The 18,608-nt window shown below is 31.0% G+C and overlaps 1 protein-coding gene and 1 non-coding gene across 2 annotated transcripts; both read right to left on the minus strand.

The window, feature by feature from the left end:
- Window positions 1-5,522: 5,522 nt before the first annotated feature.
- Window positions 5,523-7,060, minus strand: LOC109020531. Its single transcript, XM_019003013.2, has 2 exons — window positions 5,814-7,060; window positions 5,523-5,606 (listed from the first exon to the last, which is right to left on the minus strand). Exon 1 carries the CDS (start codon window positions 6,980-6,982, stop codon window positions 6,035-6,037), a length of 948 nt encoding a protein of 315 aa, XP_018858558.1. The 5' UTR covers window positions 6,983-7,060; the 3' UTR covers window positions 5,523-5,606; window positions 5,814-6,034.
- A 972-nt stretch (window positions 7,061-8,032) lies between these two features.
- On the minus strand, window positions 8,033-8,123 carry LOC118349332. Its single transcript, XR_004802305.1, has one exon. It is a non-coding gene; the product is annotated as a small nucleolar RNA snoR118 (small nucleolar RNA).
- Window positions 8,124-18,608: the final 10,485 nt, after the last annotated feature.

Consider the following 18,608-nt stretch of genomic DNA (forward strand, 5'->3'; position numbering starts at 1 on the left):
TAATCGAGGAGTAAAGTAAACTATGAGACTGAAAAATGTGAAATACTTTGTGTCCTAAATAATTATTTAATATCAAAAGATGATAGAATGATAATCAGAAAATAATTATTTAATATTAAACGGACCGAATCAAAGGTTAAAAAAAAAAAAAAATTCTTTAATTTGTTTGATCGATGATCGGACCAGTCATTTCAATTTTGTTTGACTCTTTATGGGTAATTTGTTCCTGTAAACTGGAGATGCGAACAAAAACATTCTGGGTCTGAACAGACTGTTCCGCTTATATTCATAATTAATTCTTTAAAATGGCTAATGGATAGGTGACACGTATATTCTTGGCGAGTTCATTTCTGGTATTTTTTTTATTGGACGGTCAGAGAGATACATACAAAATAGAGTAACGTCAGTTACGAGCTTTTAAGTTTTTAACGGATAAATTTCAATTTCTTTATTAAAAAGAATAAATAAATCTCACTAATAAAAAATAATTTTTTTTACTTTTTATAAAATTTTATAAAAAAATTTATCTATTTAAAATTTATATAAATTATTTCTCTATAAAATAACAGCATTTGGCAGTTTAAAGGGAAGGAAAGAACGAGGTAGTGAGAAGCAATGTGTAAGGAATTAGGAGGGATACAAAACAACAGTAGTGGCAGATACAGATGGGCAGAGAGGGAACGGTGTGTGAACTGTGAACGCTGCTTATTCCATCGACAAATGAAAAAGGAGAGAAGTGGGAATGGGAGAAAGCGAAACGTGGCAAAATGGGTCATTTTCAGAAGCAGGAAAAGGGCAGTTGTTTGCTTGCCACTGTTGAATACGGCGGCGCAGACAGCTACTATTCTCAGGGAATCAAAAGCGACATCACCCATCATCAGTCGACAACCTCTTTTGTGTGCCTCTCATCTCCATTAATTTATCTTTTTCTTTTCGGAACTTCCTTAAACGACAAAAACACCTTGCACTGTATGTTGGATAATGAGTTGAGAGAAAAATAGATGATTTTGAAAATTTTAATAAATGGTGTAAAGTGTCAATTTATTATAGCTTGAGGGTCATGTATTATATTAATATAATCCTAGATATATGAGTCTTATTTGGTCTTGTTCTTCTATAGTTTCATTAAGTTCAAAGCAAGCAAGCAATATTTTATGTACAAAAAAACCTTCCTCCAAGGTAGAATATTTGCGTATGTTGGATATAATATGCCAAGTCACAGAGCAAGATATTACGTAGGAAGTGAGATCAGCATCTGATTGGCAGCTGGGCAAAGTACAGACAACAGGAGCAGATTAGTACAGAGAGGGTACTACTGCAGAGGGAGGAGGGTGGGCACCTCTGAGGTGTTCGTAGATCATACCTTCCTACTGGCTATAGTCTAAGGGCATCATTATATATTTTTTAAATTTTTATATAAAATATAATAAACAATTAATTTTTTTAAATCTCAATTCAATTTTTTCAAATCTTAATATAATAATAATATTAAAATATAATATTTTAAACACTAAAATAAAATATAAAATTTTCATCTCACTCCTAAACTTATCCTAAAAAGATGACATTTCTACACTAGTGTTGTGAAGATTGCGTGAATAGTAAAAAATTATGTAAAATTTTTGTTAGATTATAGCTCGGCTCATTCCTATGCTTAAGAGTATGCTTGTATTATTGTGAGTAATGTACATACAAGTTTTTAAGTCCCTAAATAATTTTCTTGATTGATATTAAATATAATTTTAAGGTATACAAACATCATGATCAATTTGAAAATGAAAAAAAATCACGTGAATCCAAAATTCTTTCATTTAAAAAAAAATGAGTGTTCGAGACTTACATATCTTAAAACTGTAAATATAATTTCTCAATTTTTCTAAACCCCCACCTGCTCCTAAGATCACTACTGTCTCGAGCTCACTTGCCACTAAACAGGCAAATAAGCAAAAATGATTGAAATTCAAAATGCAAATAGACAAGATGATACATAGCTTATAATCAAGACAATTTGAACCTGTATTTTAAACTTTGTTTTCCACTTAACTGGCGCAGTTGTAATTCAGACTATGTAATTGTTTATGTAAACACTTAATACAATAGGACTGGTATCAATTAAACCACCAGCCTTCCACAATTTCTTCCAACTCACGCGTGGCTTGAGCTCTCGCCAATAGACCTAGAGATGATATCAGCCCTACTCTCTTGCTACTTTTCGGTAGGAAGGAGAGCGAAACCTACCCAGAACCAAAAAAGAGCAACAAAAAGAGAAATAAAAAGCAAAGGGATATATAAAAGCGAAGAAGAAGCCAAGAAGAAAGCCCAGGATTTCTATTGCTCTTTTTTTCTCTCTTTTTTCTTTCTAATAGCACAAAACCAAGGCTTTAGTGGGGTGGTAATGATGACCATGGGAATACAAGTGAATGACACAATAATACTTTTCTTCTCATTATCGCTCGGTTATTTTGAAAGCATGTCCATAATATTACTATCAAATTGCATTTGATTTGGAGGAATAGATATCGAAAACATAGGTTGAAAGCATAAGCTATTGCCCTTCAATAAATGAGAAGAGGGAAGTCATGCTTTGTGCTTCTGATGTACTTATTTTAATCGGTCCCCACTCTTTAGGGGGACCATTAAAAAAAAATTTATACATTATACTACTATCTTACAATATAAAATGTGGCACATTTATCACCATTGAATTATCTTTTATTAGATGATTTTTTATTATCTAATGGTGATAAATGTACTAGATCTTCTATAATGGGATGAAAGTGAAATAAAAGTATGGTGTATAATATTACTTAGAGACAGAAGGGAAAATATCAGGTCCTTTAAAGACAATCTTATTACAGTAGGGTCAAAAAGGTTATTGGATGGTCTGATCTAATATTTTAAAAGGGGATTTACTATGCATCAACTACTATTCATTCTCACACTCCACACTTATAGCTTTTTTATAGGTGTGAGGATATTTTTTATAGGTATGAGAGTATTTTTCAGAAGATATAAAATATGAATAATGACTGATAAGAAGAAGTTTTCTTCTAAAAGCTATCCCAGTGTCAATTTGAGTACAAACATTGGCACCAGACCCAGTTGTGGGCCTTGATACGTTTATTGGGCATCACTCTATTTGGGCCCGTACCCTTCAAACGGCAAGGCTAGTCTCTGTCTTGAAAAGAACAGGGGCATGGTACCATCTACCATATTGATCAGGCCCTGCCCCTTAAGAGCCATCGAGGTCACAACAAAGATGGCAAAGTCTCTACCCTAGTCTTAGTATATGCCATAGGGCACCGCTGCACGCTCGCATGGGCAACTCATGATGTTGAGAGCATACCATTCACGCCAAAAAACTTCAATTTACAAAATTTGAATACTGAGGATGTTACTCGCAAATTGGACTTTTCCATGAGAGTAAAGGCTCGGGAATAAAAGACAGTGGTCACGACAGGTTTGATGGCAAAGACAAATTATAAAATTCTTATTTTATCTCATCATTATATTTTTTTCAAATCCTCATATAAAATATAAATAAACAATTTAACTTTTTTCAAATTCCAATTCAACTTTTTCAAATCTCAAAATAATAATAATATTAAAAAATAATATTTTAAATTTTCATCTAAGACTAAAAATTATCATCTCACTCTCCTATAGGAGCACTCTCGTTGAATTAGCTAAAAGCTAAATCCTTTTAAAATTTGGCTATTAAACCATAAAATGTGATCACATTAAAATAACTAAATTCTAATTTACAATCACTTCTAAAATTATTTCCAAATTTAAAATGAATTATTCATTCATCAGGGAGATATTGGGGTGAATGTCTCTGAATGACTATTAACCATTCTCTGCAACTTTTTACTTTCTTTCTTTCTTTCCACCTCGGGATTTTGTATCAGAGGTGTAAAGAGAGCCAATTCAGCACCTAGTTAGATTAAAGTATGTTCTTTTTACAAACCAATTAAAGCCAAAACTCTTTATCTGCTCAAACAAGCCAGAACTGAAGGTAAGACCACCAATCGTTCTGTCCAGCATCTTGTTATGTGCACAACTGATAGAAGGTTGGATGGAGGAAAAACGAAATATGTGAAAATCACAAAGAGAATGAGATAAATCAAGCAATGTTCAATCATAAAAAATTAATAATGCGAGTGAATCAGTTAACCATGATGTATATGGAACGCCACGTTAGAAAAAGTTTGAGAATCGGCGGAAACATTCAAGTTTAGAAAATTCATTGGGAAACTCAAAACGAGACAAACGAACATCGAATGGAAAACAACAGGATGTATTGTTAGTTGTTCGTAGGACCTGATAGCTTCACATGAAATCCCTAATCACCAAGGATTGTTCGTATGAGAATTGAGATGGTTTCTCTATCTCAAAATTTATCATCCCATTTCCTTCCAAAACATCAATTACAAACATTTTTCAATTTCAAATCTATCTTTTTCATCTAATCATTACAATTTTTCCAAACTTCCAAATAAAACACAAAAAATAATTCAATTTTTTCAAATTCTAAAAAAAAATTATATTAAAAAATTTATACTTTAACATTATTTTAACTTTATAATATTTTTATTCATATTTTTCTCTCATTTCCCAAATCCTAATAAAACATTTTCATTCAAATAATTTCACTATTATTCACAAACTATTTCGCAACTATTAACATATTTATAATCTTATCTCATTCTCCAAGCATCCCTCGAGTCTCCTCCAAATTACCTTTTTTTTTCCTCGGCCTAAAGGAGGCAGTAGAGGTTGCTACACTCTACACCCTCGTGTATCATTCTTGTCCGCCAGGGAACCCCCCCTTACGAAGTGGATCGAGAGCTAGCAAAGTGGAATCAATGCAGAGAAACCACAAGCCCTCCCTCAAGGTAGACTTGAACCATAATCTAACCCCAACCCCACCAAGGGCATAGTGATGCTAAACTGGTTGGCAAGGATATTGAGCATAACCTCCTTAGCATCGAGTTTATGGAAACTCAAACCTATAACCTCTTATCACCCAAATCACCTAGAAGCAAGCCTCATACCTGGCTCATAAAGGGTACTAAGAGAGACTTTTAGCGGTAAAACAACGAAGCCAAGTTAAAGAAACACTGGGTGGTTCCGACGGTCAGAGTTCTCCAACAGACCTTTCCTACCAATTGAGAAATATATAGCCTTTCACAAAAAGTAATCGATACTGGTGCTTCAGCAAATGAGCTTTTTTATCTTTTTCGAATGGATTACATTTACTTTCTTTTCCAAACGTTTGCAGTTCTTTTAACTTTATATATCAATTTACTCAAAGAGAAAACAATATTGACGAAAAAGAAAGCTTAGATGGATATGGTGTAGTAATTTGATCATGCATGTTATCTAAGATTGTAGCAATGTTAATGACTGATGTCCGGCCGCTCACCGTGCAAACCCGACCAACCGCAACTCGGATTTCCCATTAAGCTGTGAACAAACTGGAATGCTTGTTGAAAGGACAAATAAACAAACAAGTAGAGTATGACTGCAGCGTTCCAAACTCTCTCTGCAAGCAATTTGCAGAGGAAAAGCTGTCTGGAAAATCCATAATTTGAACCACCCAACTGAAATGTACATTCAGGTAAACACACAAATAAGGGTTTCAAATGAGTGGCTAAAAAACACAAATTACCGAAATCAGATTGTTGCTTAGTAATAAAACCACTTTAATTTTAGGCCATTCAGTTTAAGATAGAGCACCTAAAATCTAGAGACGACAACCAAAAGTAAAATAACGTTAGTAAAAGTACAATAGTCAACAACAGCCTTACTGGATCATCAGCAGAAGCCACGGCCAGTGCCACAGCCACGCATCTTCCCACATCTTCCGGCACAATTACTCATCACAAAACGTTAAAATCATATCCCCCGGACCCAACCTGTCGCATTCATTGGAAAAAATTTCTGCATTGACAATGTTTGAATCCTCCCCCAAATCTCCGGTGACCAAATAGCAAAACCCGTCGCATATATATTAATCCCAAAAATTAGATCATCGTGGTTGCACAGGATTCTTCCGCGGCCTTCCTCTCTTTCTCGGGGCGGGTCTCAGTTCCGACGAGTTCCCACCCAAAACACCCACCGCTGTCAACGGTGTTCCATCATTCCTAACATTCTCTTTCGTCGATGGCGTCCAATTCGGAAACCTCGCGCCACCCGCCATGGTACTCTTTCCTGCGCTGTCCGAATTCCCACCCACGAAGCCCATCGGAAAGGCCCCCCAGCAACAATAGTAGGCGTCCTGGCCCGGCACCAGCGGTGGCAAAGACGTGATTAGCACTGCTTCGAACGCCCTATGGCAACTCTGACACCGTAAGCAGCACCCTTCGTAAACCCTAGGGTACTCATACAGGTTGTAACAGTACGGGCACATCGTCCAGAAGCTCGACAATCTCAGCCGTTGATCCTCCATGCTCTCGTTCGCGCCGCTACTGAAACTAATGTTGCTATTCCTGTACAGGTCCTTCCTATTAATCGGCGGCTGGCTACGGCGGACCGGCAGTTTCGGTTGCTGCAGGTTTAGATCGACCTTCGCGAAGATGCCGAGCTCGTTGTCGTAGTTTGACTTCCTGGAGTGGTCGTTGAAGACGGCCCAGGCGTCGGCAACGAGCTTGAAAGCCTGATCGGCGAGAGGGAACTTGTTCTTGTCCGGGTGGAGGAGCAGAGCGAGCCTACGGTACTGCTTCTTGATGAGATCTGGATCATCAGATCTGCGGTCAATCTGGAGGATAGAGTACCAGTCGAGGTGGTTGTTTATACGTTTCTCCGCAGCGAGGAGAACGTCGACAACGGCCAAGATCTGATCTGACCCCTCAAGAAGGGGCTCCGTCTCCTGGGCCAAGATTGCGAAGTCTCTCGAACCCACAAGATCTCGGTTGTGTAGGAGCTTCTCAGCGATTCCTAGTAATCTTTCGGCTTCGGCTCTCGGGTTGTCTTCCATTTCCGCCGTATTTAGGTCCTCGGCAAACGATGTTTTGGGGCCGGTGACTTTGCGTTTTCTTACAATAACAAATGGACAACAGCTGTGGGCGTAAAAAAAAAATAGAAAAATTACTCCAATTTCTTTTTAAATCACTTTAAATCAGATCTCATTTTTCATAAAATCTCCTATAATTTAATTAAAAAATACATTTTTTAAAAATTTTTCTTAAATTGTATTCATCTTTCAAAAGAATAATAATACATGTAATAATGGAGTGTATAAGCGACGTGCAGTCATTTTAAAAAAGAATAAAATTTATTATTAAAAAATTAATTTTTTTTATATGAGTCTCGTATATATTCATTTTTTTCAAAATAATTACACGGTATTTGTACACTCATAACTACAACTATCATTTTTCAAAAACCTCCTACGTCTCATTTCCTATCATTTATCTATTTTATGAAAATAATATTTTTTTTTTCTCACTTCTATTTACAAACTTAACTACTCAATATTTTTTCTTATATTTTGAACTATTACTCTAGTGAATATTTAAAAAAAAATTAAATTATTTTTTTTTGTGAATTTTAAAATTAATTTTTTTATATTTTCGTAATTAATTAAATTATTTTTAAAATTATTATTTAAAACTATAACAAATATGAATATGAGAGAAAATGTGGATGATTGGATGAATAATTTATTTTATGTATTAGAATAAAATATTGATAAAAAATTATTTAAGAAATGAATAGTAATTCTCTATATTTGTTTTAGGGATTGAGATGTAGGGAGTATTTTGATCAAAACTCTAAAATAAATCTTAAATTATAGGGAAAGTGGTGGTTTGGGGCATGGAATGTGAATGCTCTTAAGCTATCAAAATCAATCACTCATAACATTCGCATTGGATTGGTCATCCCATTTTTTAAAATTTGACTAATATATAATTTTTTTATTTTTAACTAATCACTCAATACTTGAAAATCCAACACATATAATAGTCACAATCCAACACTACCTGTTATATCCTATATAATCCAACGCTGCTTGAACCAAAGGACAACATCAGATATAACTTTCTAGGGCTGCACTTTCCATCAATAAGACAGCTGATAATCAACTACTCAGAGCCCAGTGCATATTCAACATCTTCATGGATAATCAACTCGACATTATCCTTTATATACCAACATAGAAAATGGTTGGATAACAAGAATAATAAGTAAGCCACAAGTCGACCCAAAACTTGGATTGCATTTTAAAAAAAATTTCATTAATTGCTAAGATATAAAAACATAAGGGGATTTGGCAAGTTTTTAAATCTGAAAACATTTTGTAGAAGAATGGCTGTTTTAAAACAAAAATTGTCGCTAACCCTTTAGAGTCATTATGAATCTCATAAGCAATTCTCTATTCATTGTTTTCATTAGTAACAAAAATTTTACTAAGAAGCTCAAAATGTATACTCCAAGTTCACAGATTTTATACAAGAAAAATACCTATAAAAAAAGAAAATATAATAGAAAATGGTGATATAAAGTTTACCATATGTTAATATTCCTCCTATTGAGAGGGTTTACTAAGATGGCCCCTTTGTAAAGTTTAGAAAATAGCCCATTTGTTGTTTATATTTTATTAAGCAGGGAAGTTGAACTGCCAGAAAATCTATCACTGCCAAATGCATAACAAGGAAGTTGCATGAACTTTGCTCCCTCCCCCAACCCAACCAAACCCAATCCAATCCAAATGCAAGAGAGTCCAGTGAAGTATTCAACGAAGGCACAGAAAAACACTCATAGAAGTCACACAAACTATGATGTCAACATACAAAATTTAACCCAAATTCAAGAGACTAGTGAGAGAACTATAAAAATTTGCAACCAGTTTAAAATTACAAAAAATATATTTATTCATTTGCTTAGGAAGAAACACATTTATTGATTTTATTTTAAATCCAGTACTCAAGTAGTTTTATTGTTCATCTAGGTAGGTCAAGATGAATAGCACTCAAGCTACTATTTATTAGCCATTTGATTTCCTTTTCTGTCATTCTCACATATTATATAAGTGTTTTGCGAATGACACAAATCAAAGAAACAGGAAGAGAAAGCTGTGAATATGAATATAACCCCACAGATTAGAGAATGTCACCCAATCAATAAAACGAAAATAACACTAACACTCACAGATCAATGAAAAACAACACATTTATATATCATGAATTTAGCAACGAGAATGTTAACAAGTCTCATAATATTAACAACACCTTTATACATACATCATAAGTTTTCTACCATTATTTTCAGTTCTTAGAATGAATAATTCCAAAAAATCTAAGAAGATTAGCCTGACTTCCAGGATTTAAGTAGCAAGATCAGCAGGAATTTGCGACTTTGAGAGTTTGGATCTTCAATTCTTCAACTCCGTCGTCGTGCACAGGAGAAGGAACATAGATCTACAAAAAATTTCGAATAAAATAAAATTTTAGTCGTCTCCAAGAAAACTTCAAAATAAAAAATAAAGACACGGATAAAAACCCAGATCTACAAAAATTCCCGAATAAAACTTAAAGCTGTGCTTTGCTACTAATGTTCTTCGCGAAAACTTAAAGCTGGTCTGAGCCTGCCTGCCTATATATATAACTAGTTAGATGGCATGTACAAGTTTCCAGCAGACAAGAGATTAGAGCACTCTCAATGGCTTATTTATCTTATCATTTAAAATACATTACCAAAATCCATATTTTCTATTTTACATACTGACTTTAACAATATGTCATACATCAGTTTATCTATTTTTTCTTTATATCATTTAAATATTATACTTTTTTATCTTTTTTATTCATTTTAAATATTTTCTTTAACTATCAATAATATCCTCATATCTTTTGATATTTACAATATCTCTCCATATACAATGTCATATAATTATGTTCTATTTTAAATTAATTCAAATTTATAAAATAAATCAAAATATAAATTAATTCAAAAAATAAAAAGAAGATATTATTTTTTCTGATAATTTCAATCCTTGGTGAGCAACATACAGAACGTGTGATTGGTTTTACAAAATGAAATAGATAGTATCAGAAAACCCAAAGCCATTAACGACCTAAATCATTCCATGCTTGGTCTATTGGTTAGTCTGACATTTTAACAATGAAATAGATAGTATCAGAAAACCCAAAGCCATCAACGATCTAAATCATTACATGCTTGGTCTATTGGTCAGTCTGACATTTTAACAAGCATCTCTTGTGCGGGCAACAATGCCAATAAGGCATCCAACGGATCTCATTAGTTCAGATGCATGCCAATGCCTTCTATTCAGATCCAAATCATATTTTTTATAAATGAAAAACTTAATGGTTTTGCCATGCTGAACAATTTTCTGTTTGCTTCATGACTGCAGTTATTTTCATATAAGTCTTAAAAATGATGTTCTACACACTTGTATCTTTGATTTCTGTTGTGATAGCCAAAACTAAGCCCAAGATAAACCTCTCAAACAAGCCCTTATATAACCTTTATAAAAAAAACTACGGACAACTAAATAAAAGGGTAATGATAAATAACTACGTACAAAATTATTTATAAGAAAAAAAATTGCTCACAAACAAACCAAAAGAAATAGATAAAATCCAAGTGCTCTAGATTGAACTTTATTGTGCATACCATTGACGATAAAGCTGGGATCTTTATGATGTCTACTGCAAAAAACATGAAACCGAGTCACTTCCTCTAAAACCATTACCATATCTTTGAAGCAGGAGGTCTATCTTCCAAATATGAGCAAATAAAGAGCCTTTTTACTTAATTAAATTCTCTCATAGGCTTCAAACACCCAAAACTTTTAAGACCCTTTTACTAGTTATATAAAAACCTACCCACCAACACAGAAACAAACTCCAGATTCCGATAACTTTCCTAGGAGTCGAGCAGAAACTCAACAGAACCCAAAAAATGGCAAAAAAAATTTATAATCTTCACCTTAGCCGTGAGAGCAGAGCTTGAAGACAATGGATGATCGGTGATGGAGTTGACGAGTGAAGTCGAGGAAGACGAAAGGCTCTAGTTTTGTCTTTGGCACCAAACAAAGAGAAAGCGTGGGAACAAATGAGGTCCGAATGTGAATAGAGAGAGTTGAAAGAAATGAGAAACTCAGGAGGAGGAGGAGGAGTGAGAAATTAATTAAAAATATTTGCATTGATGAATAGAATCCTTTACATCTAGCGGTTTTTTGTAGCTCAATGTAAAAATGTCTTTAAAATACAAGATCCAAATAAGGGTGTTTTGAGAGCATTTCTTTTTATTTTTAGAGAAAAATGTATTATACAACATCCGTTGGGAGTGCTATTAAGACATATAGCAAGCAAAAGTCAGAAAGTTATGAATCGTCTTAACCCAATACATACTAAGAACCACCAAAGAATAAAAATCAGTCCATATAAAAAAGTGCTATATACATAGTGAAATAAGCACATGAATTCGTGACTAACAAATAGCCCACACTCTCCACGAGTGACAATTTCATTTCTTTACTCAATCTTAATTTATTTGAGAGATTATTTCTAGATAAATCCTCACCGAATTAATTTGTAAAAAGGTGACCATACCTTTAAATCTTTAAGGATAAAAAAATTTTTTTTAGATGACCTCATTTTTAAAAAACTGATCGAGCTTGGACCTAGCTTTATTCTTCATTTTTTTCTTTCGTTTTCATATGAACCAAACAACTTTTTTTTATAAACCACTAAACCAATACTACAACAGCTTCTAAGGAAAATATAGGGGAAACAACAAGCCCCACCTGCACTCAACTTCAAAGCCGACGATGCATCTAGGTTGGTCAGCTTGAGAAAGGGAGAGGTTTTTCATATATTATTTTCTGGGTTGGAAGCATTCCGTGGGAGAGGAAGGGAGAGGGAGATGTAGTCGCTTCTTTGGTGTAGAATCAAGTTTGGTGTAGCAAGAGGGAAAGAACGGGAGGGAGGGAGAGACGTTTACGTGTGAAGAAATGAAGTAGAATAGGGGATCATGTGTTTTGAGATGCAGGTTCTCTTTTGTTGGATGCCTTACGTGTCGTGTTGTAATTAGCTTGTGTGAAAAAGGAATTTATACCCATCCGGTTGCAAACTTTTCCCTTCATTGTTACAGTTATACAAGTTGCATACATGAAACCCATTGACGTAAAAAACAGAGAATAAAACAAGAGCTTACACTCCCTATTATTATCTTAACAAAAGCAACATTACAGACGATATAACAACGTAATAAAGGAAACAAAATTCTATGCTATTAATGGATGAATCTACTTATTTTTAGTATAATTATATTCATATTTTAAGCTAAAAAAAGTCCATGCAATTAGTGCTCTTTTGCGACATCTTTTTATGCGAGTCATGGTTTATGACTCAAAATATGATTTGAAAGATTTAGGATATATTTGGGCAGTATGATAATTCTCCAAATTATCAAAATCTCTTGTAATTTTATTTACAAATATTGCTTAAATATAAAACACTTTTTAATTATAAATTTTTTTATCTAATTATTATCTAATAATTATTCAAATACAAAAGTCAATAATTTATAAGCTTTAAAATAAAATAATATTAAAAATATATATTCAAACAATTTTATAATTTTTTTATTCATTTCTCAAAACTCAATAAAACATATTTACTCATATTATTTCACTACTACTGAAAATAATTATGAGATACTCCAAACGAATTAGCAGATCTTGAAATGTTTTCGCAGATAAGATGAGATTAAATTTGAAATTTGAAAAAATTAAATTATTTTTTTTTTATGTAAAAATTTTTAAAAATATTATAATAATTAAATGAGATGAGATTAATTTATAAGTGTTGTGATAACAAACGAGTCCTAATCTAGTTTGTTGTCGTCTAGTTTTCTTATGCGTGGTTTTATCAAACCGAAGTAGATATGGCACTTCTTTTATTACTCATCTGTAATTTTTATTTCGGAAAAATGAATTTACCCCCCTCTCTCTATGGAAATTAGATTCTTTAGGCTCAATTGTATATAAAACTATCTCATCTCATTTAATATTATCATTACAATTTTTTTAAATTTTCATACAAAATATAATAAATAATTCAATTTTTTAAATCTCAAAACAATAATAATATTAAAAAATAATATTCTAACAATATTTTATTCAATTCATCTAAAACTATCTTATCTCATCTCACTATCCAAACGAATATTATTAGAATATTCATACATGAGATGAGACGAAAGTTAAAAATTGAAAAAAAATATTATTAGAATCTAAATTTTTAATATTATTTTTATTTTGAGATTTAAAAAATTGATTTTTTTTTTATATTTTGTGTGGAATTTTATTTTGTACTCCCACTCCCAGGGGTTGGAGTAGGGTTAGGTTATGGGATAAGGGTACTAGTAGGGGTAGAGGTACTAGTAGAGGTAGGAGAACTATCATTGAAATTCCTTTGAGAAGACATTATTGATTCCATAACACAATAAAATATTATAAAATCAATCAACACAAAATATAAAAAAAATCATAATAATACACCACACATGAAAAAACAAGACAAAGTGCAAAGCTAACACAATTTAGGGTTTTCAGATTGAACCCCTAAATCAATTGGGTTTCAGATTGAACCCATGAATCAATTGAAACCCCTAAAATCAATTTATTTAGGAGTTTTTTTTATTGAGCCCCTAAATTGATTTAGTGTTTCAGATTGAATCCCTAAATCAATTTAAGGGTTCGATCCAAAACCCATAAATAAATTGAATTAAGAGTTTCAATTGAAACTCCGAAATCAATTTAGGGTTTCGGATTGAATCGTTAAATTGAAATTTCAATTTAGAGGTTTTAATTGAAAATTTGAAACCAATTGAAACCTCTAAATCAATTTTTTTAGGGTTCCAAATCTGAAAACCTACAAAATATAAACTACAAACTACAAAAAAATAAAAAATTCAAACACAGTCACATAAGCGAAATCAATTTCAAACACATGCACAAATCAGAATACACAACATACAAATTCACAATCAATATCATCCTCCATCTCTGTTCAACCCATAATTCCTCCAATCTCCAATTCAAAACTCAAAAAAAAAAAATACTATGTTCAGAGTAAGGACTAGGAGTTTTACTTTTGGAGTTTATCGCATCAAACGACAGGTGGTGCTCGTGCGAGAGAGAGAGAAGAGATCAAGAGAGAGACTGAGAGTGCGTGAGAGAGTGAGTCTGAGAGAGAGACAAGAGTATGAAAAGATCTGGGGGAGGGGGGACTTAAGATAAAATGAAACGACGCCGTTGTGTCATGCACTGTTTCACTCATGGACTTTTTTTTTTTTTTTTGTATATATATAATTTAAATATTAATTACAATATATTAATTATACAGGATAGGGGAAAAATGAAGCAGGGCTTAGCCCCTTCCGTCCCCCGCCTCTGCTAGCCTCTAAATTCAAATTAGTATTGTTTTCAATAAAGTTTAATTTTTGACCAATCATATTGAATAAGTGCGCGTATTAGTGCGCATAATCGCTTACAACTAGATTTTTCTTATATATATATATATTATTAGAACCAGTTCAACATATTTTCACTTCTCTAATTAAAATGACATTATAAAGATTAAAAAGTATAAATCACGTAAAAAAATGAATCCACCATCATCGTTCTCTATATATTCTTATTTTCTCTAATTAATCTAGAATCATAAATATGAGAAAGTAAGAATATATTTTCATGAAACAATCCACGGTATCCACCTTAGTAGATCATAGAACACCTTTAATGGCCAATCGCATTAACTTATCAATTACAAGTTGGATTAATACAAAACTACGGTCTCGATGGAGATTCTATTCATTTCCTCTTGTAAATCGGTTTTTATTAATAATATTAAGAGAAATGATATTTACAGTTTTAGGATGTGTCAATTCTATCCACATATTTTGAAAAAATTGGATAATTTTAAAATATACATTTTTTTTAATGATGAACCTCATTTTTTCTTGAAAGAAGTATTGTGAGATTTAGGCTATGTTTGGGTGTCAAACTCATTTCAACTTATCTGTAACCTATCATTGATGAGATCTACTAATTTTTCAATTTTTTATAAAAAGCTAAACATATCTTAACCTACTTCGTATTTTAAAAACATTTCAATGGGATCTCCAAAATATTGCACAAATTATCCTGTATAAAATTAACACTGTTAATGCCTTAATTTGCACAACAGGTCGAAAATGAAGAAAGAATCATCCCTGACTCACGATGATGATTCGGACATCGATACGGTACTCTTCACTTTCATACATAAAATAAATTGTGAATAAGCAAATATAAATAAATAAATTGAGACACAGATATTTACGTAATTTGACATAAAAGCCTACATTCACAGATTGTTTGGGGAAGAAATATACTATAATGAGTGATTTTACAATCTCTCATGGCTCGTACATCTCACAATACAATAGGAAAATTTAGGAAATATCATTTGGAGTCGATATGTATGGTGGAGTTTGTACGTAGAGAGTTTGCAGAGAGTCTTTGGAGAGTTCGTCAGATTTGTGGGGATCTCCTTCTTATATAAAGGTCTATTCTCTTGTAGTGATTGAATCCAACTTGCCTTGTGAAATATTTTCCTTTTATAAATCTGAGACCTCATTGATTACATAGTTCAAATGAGATAAAATGAAATATTTTGAATAGTAGTGAGATTTTTGACTTAAGATGAGAAGTGATAGTTTATAAAAAAAATATATGTTTGGATAGTGAGATGAGATGAGATGATTTTAACTTTTTGAGAATTTGATAAAGTGATGGGTTGCTGGATCCCACCAATTATTGAAAGTTATTTTTAATTATTGGATGGAAAATATTAAAAATAAATAATAAATATTATTAATTTAAAAACTCATAAATATTTTAACTTTTTCAAAATATATTTTTTATAGTTGGCCGTGATTATTTTAATATTTTCAAAATACGATCGTATTTCTTTGTTTAACAAAATTATTTTATGACCTATTTATTAAACTATATTTTATAAAATTCAAAATATGATTTTCTAATTATATATTACAAGAAAATAAAAAAATTTAATAGATAATTATATATATTAAAAATGTGATAGTAAATGTTACTGTAGCATTACTATTACTATAGAGGTAAAGAGGCGTGAACTAAAGATAAATTCAAAGGGATGGAGAAAAGAGACAAGTCGCTGCTTTTCACTGTTCATTCACTTTTTACTGTTTATTGTCAAGCACTAATTGCTTTTATTGAAAAATCAAGATGAGATACAGATGAGATATACCTGCCTATTCCACCGTTGAGATAGATAGATTAAACTAGCCGCCTATTTTACTATTTTTATCTCATCTGGCCATCCAAATCGGCTCTAACTTCTGAGTCTCTTTCATTTTATTTTAGGAATTTGTGTCTTTTTTTTTTAAGAGTTTGAATCAATTTATCTTATTTTTTCTTAATTTTATCTCTTAATTTAATTTCTGACCTTATAATCTCTTAAATAAATTATAAGATACTGATTTTACCCTTACAAACACCTCATCGAAATCTTATACAGAGCATAATTATATCCAGCATTAATATTATTCAACTTATATATATTTGTAATGATGAATAGTGTTGATCACCTTAATTAATTTTCAAAATAGCAGCAGCTGCCAGCTGGTGATGAAATCGAATAAAGAGATATTTGGCTCCGTGGAAAAGTTTGGTACGTTGAGGTTGAACGGGAAGGAAAAGGTCAAGACGATCGTGGGGCCCTTGGGTGTACGAGCTAATCAAGCGCTCTTTAAAGAGCTAATATTTTTAATAAATAAATCTCTAGTAGGTTCTTTATTTGGTTTTCAATATTTTATTATTTTATCCAAATAAATTTAGGTTTAATTTGTTTTTATAGATAATATGAGATGAATTAAAATTAAAATTAAAAATTAAATAAATATTTTAAAAATATTTTTTTGTTTTAAAATTTGAAAAAATTAAATTATTTATTTTATTTTAGATAAAAATTATAATAATAAGATAATATAGTAAAAATAAACTATACCTTAAACAATATTATAATCTCCTGTCTATTAAAATCCATACATTAATGATGTGAGTACATAAAGTCACAAAAATACAAGGTGGTGAGACATTTCTTCTCATGGACCACAGTAATGTAGCCCACCACTTGCTGACCATAGTTCGAGAATTCCCAATTGTGTTTGGACTAAGAGTGTGAACGACTTGATGAAAATAAGGAGGTTTGAATTTCGAAAGTGTTTTATTTTATTTTATTATTTTAATTTTTTTAAATTTTTGTATAAAATATAAAAATTAATTTATTTTTTTTAAATTCTAATTTAATTTTTTTAAAATTTTATAATAATAATAATATTAAAAAATATTTTTTAACAATATTTTTTTTAATTTTTATCTTTCATCTAAAACCATCTAATTTAATTTTGAATTCAAACCAAGTCTTTTTTTTTCCTTACATATGAGTCAATATTCTTATTAAGAGGGTTGAATGCCTAAAATATTAAATTAAATTAAATGTTGAGTAAATATTCAAATTCATGATATTTATTTTGATAATATATAAAATTACCAGAACTTGTTTGGAATTAATGGCTTAATTTAGGCCTAGTTTATTTTCACAATTATTTTCAATTCATTTCATCTAATTTAATTATTATATTTTTTAAAATTTTTATATAAAATAAAATAAACAGTTTAATTTTTTAAAATTAAAAAAAAATTTAAAAAATTATATTCTAATAATATTTTATTTAATCTTTAATTTTAATCTCAATATATATCATCTCATCTGTAAAAGGGCTTAGCCTTCTATATAAAACACAAGATGATTGATAAAAAATTATTTAATATTATATTAAATTGACAAATCTATCATCGGACCAGAGAATTAAAATCTTAGGAATAATATTAAAGAAATGGTATTTACAATATTATAACGTAAATGTCTCACGTATTTTTTTTTTTTAAAGTTGATAAATCTTATACTCATATAAAAAATTATTTTTTTAACTATAAACTCAATTTGTTTTTCAAAATAAGTGGACTTCCACACTCGTCTGTTTGACAATACAATTGTTTTAAAGTATTATAAGATATTCTCAAATATTTCATTCTCAAACAAAATATAAAAAATAATATAATTTTTTTTTAATTTTAAAACAAAATTTATATTAAAATTTTATATTCTAACGATATTTTAACTCTATAATATTTTTATTTAACTTTTTTTCTCTTATTTTTAAAAACTGAATAAAATATCTTAACTCAAATTATTTTACTACTATTTAAATATGAGTAATATTACACTTACAATTATTTTATAACTTATTTTCAAACAACCAATGAAGTTATTCCATTCCATTAAATATTAGATAAGTAATACTATATATAATTGTGAAGTGTATAAGTGTCGTACAGTCGATTTAAAAAGAGGGAGTTTCATTATTAAAAAATTAATTTTATTTTCAATAGATCTCGTCTTTATTTATTTTTTCCAAAGTAATTATGTGACACTTTCACATATACGATTGTAATTATTATTTCTCATATTAGATTGACAATT

This window comes from Juglans regia, chromosome 8 (assembly GCF_001411555.2).
Source record: "Juglans regia cultivar Chandler chromosome 8, Walnut 2.0, whole genome shotgun sequence".
Lineage (NCBI taxonomy): Eukaryota > Viridiplantae > Streptophyta > Magnoliopsida > Fagales > Juglandaceae > Juglans > Juglans regia.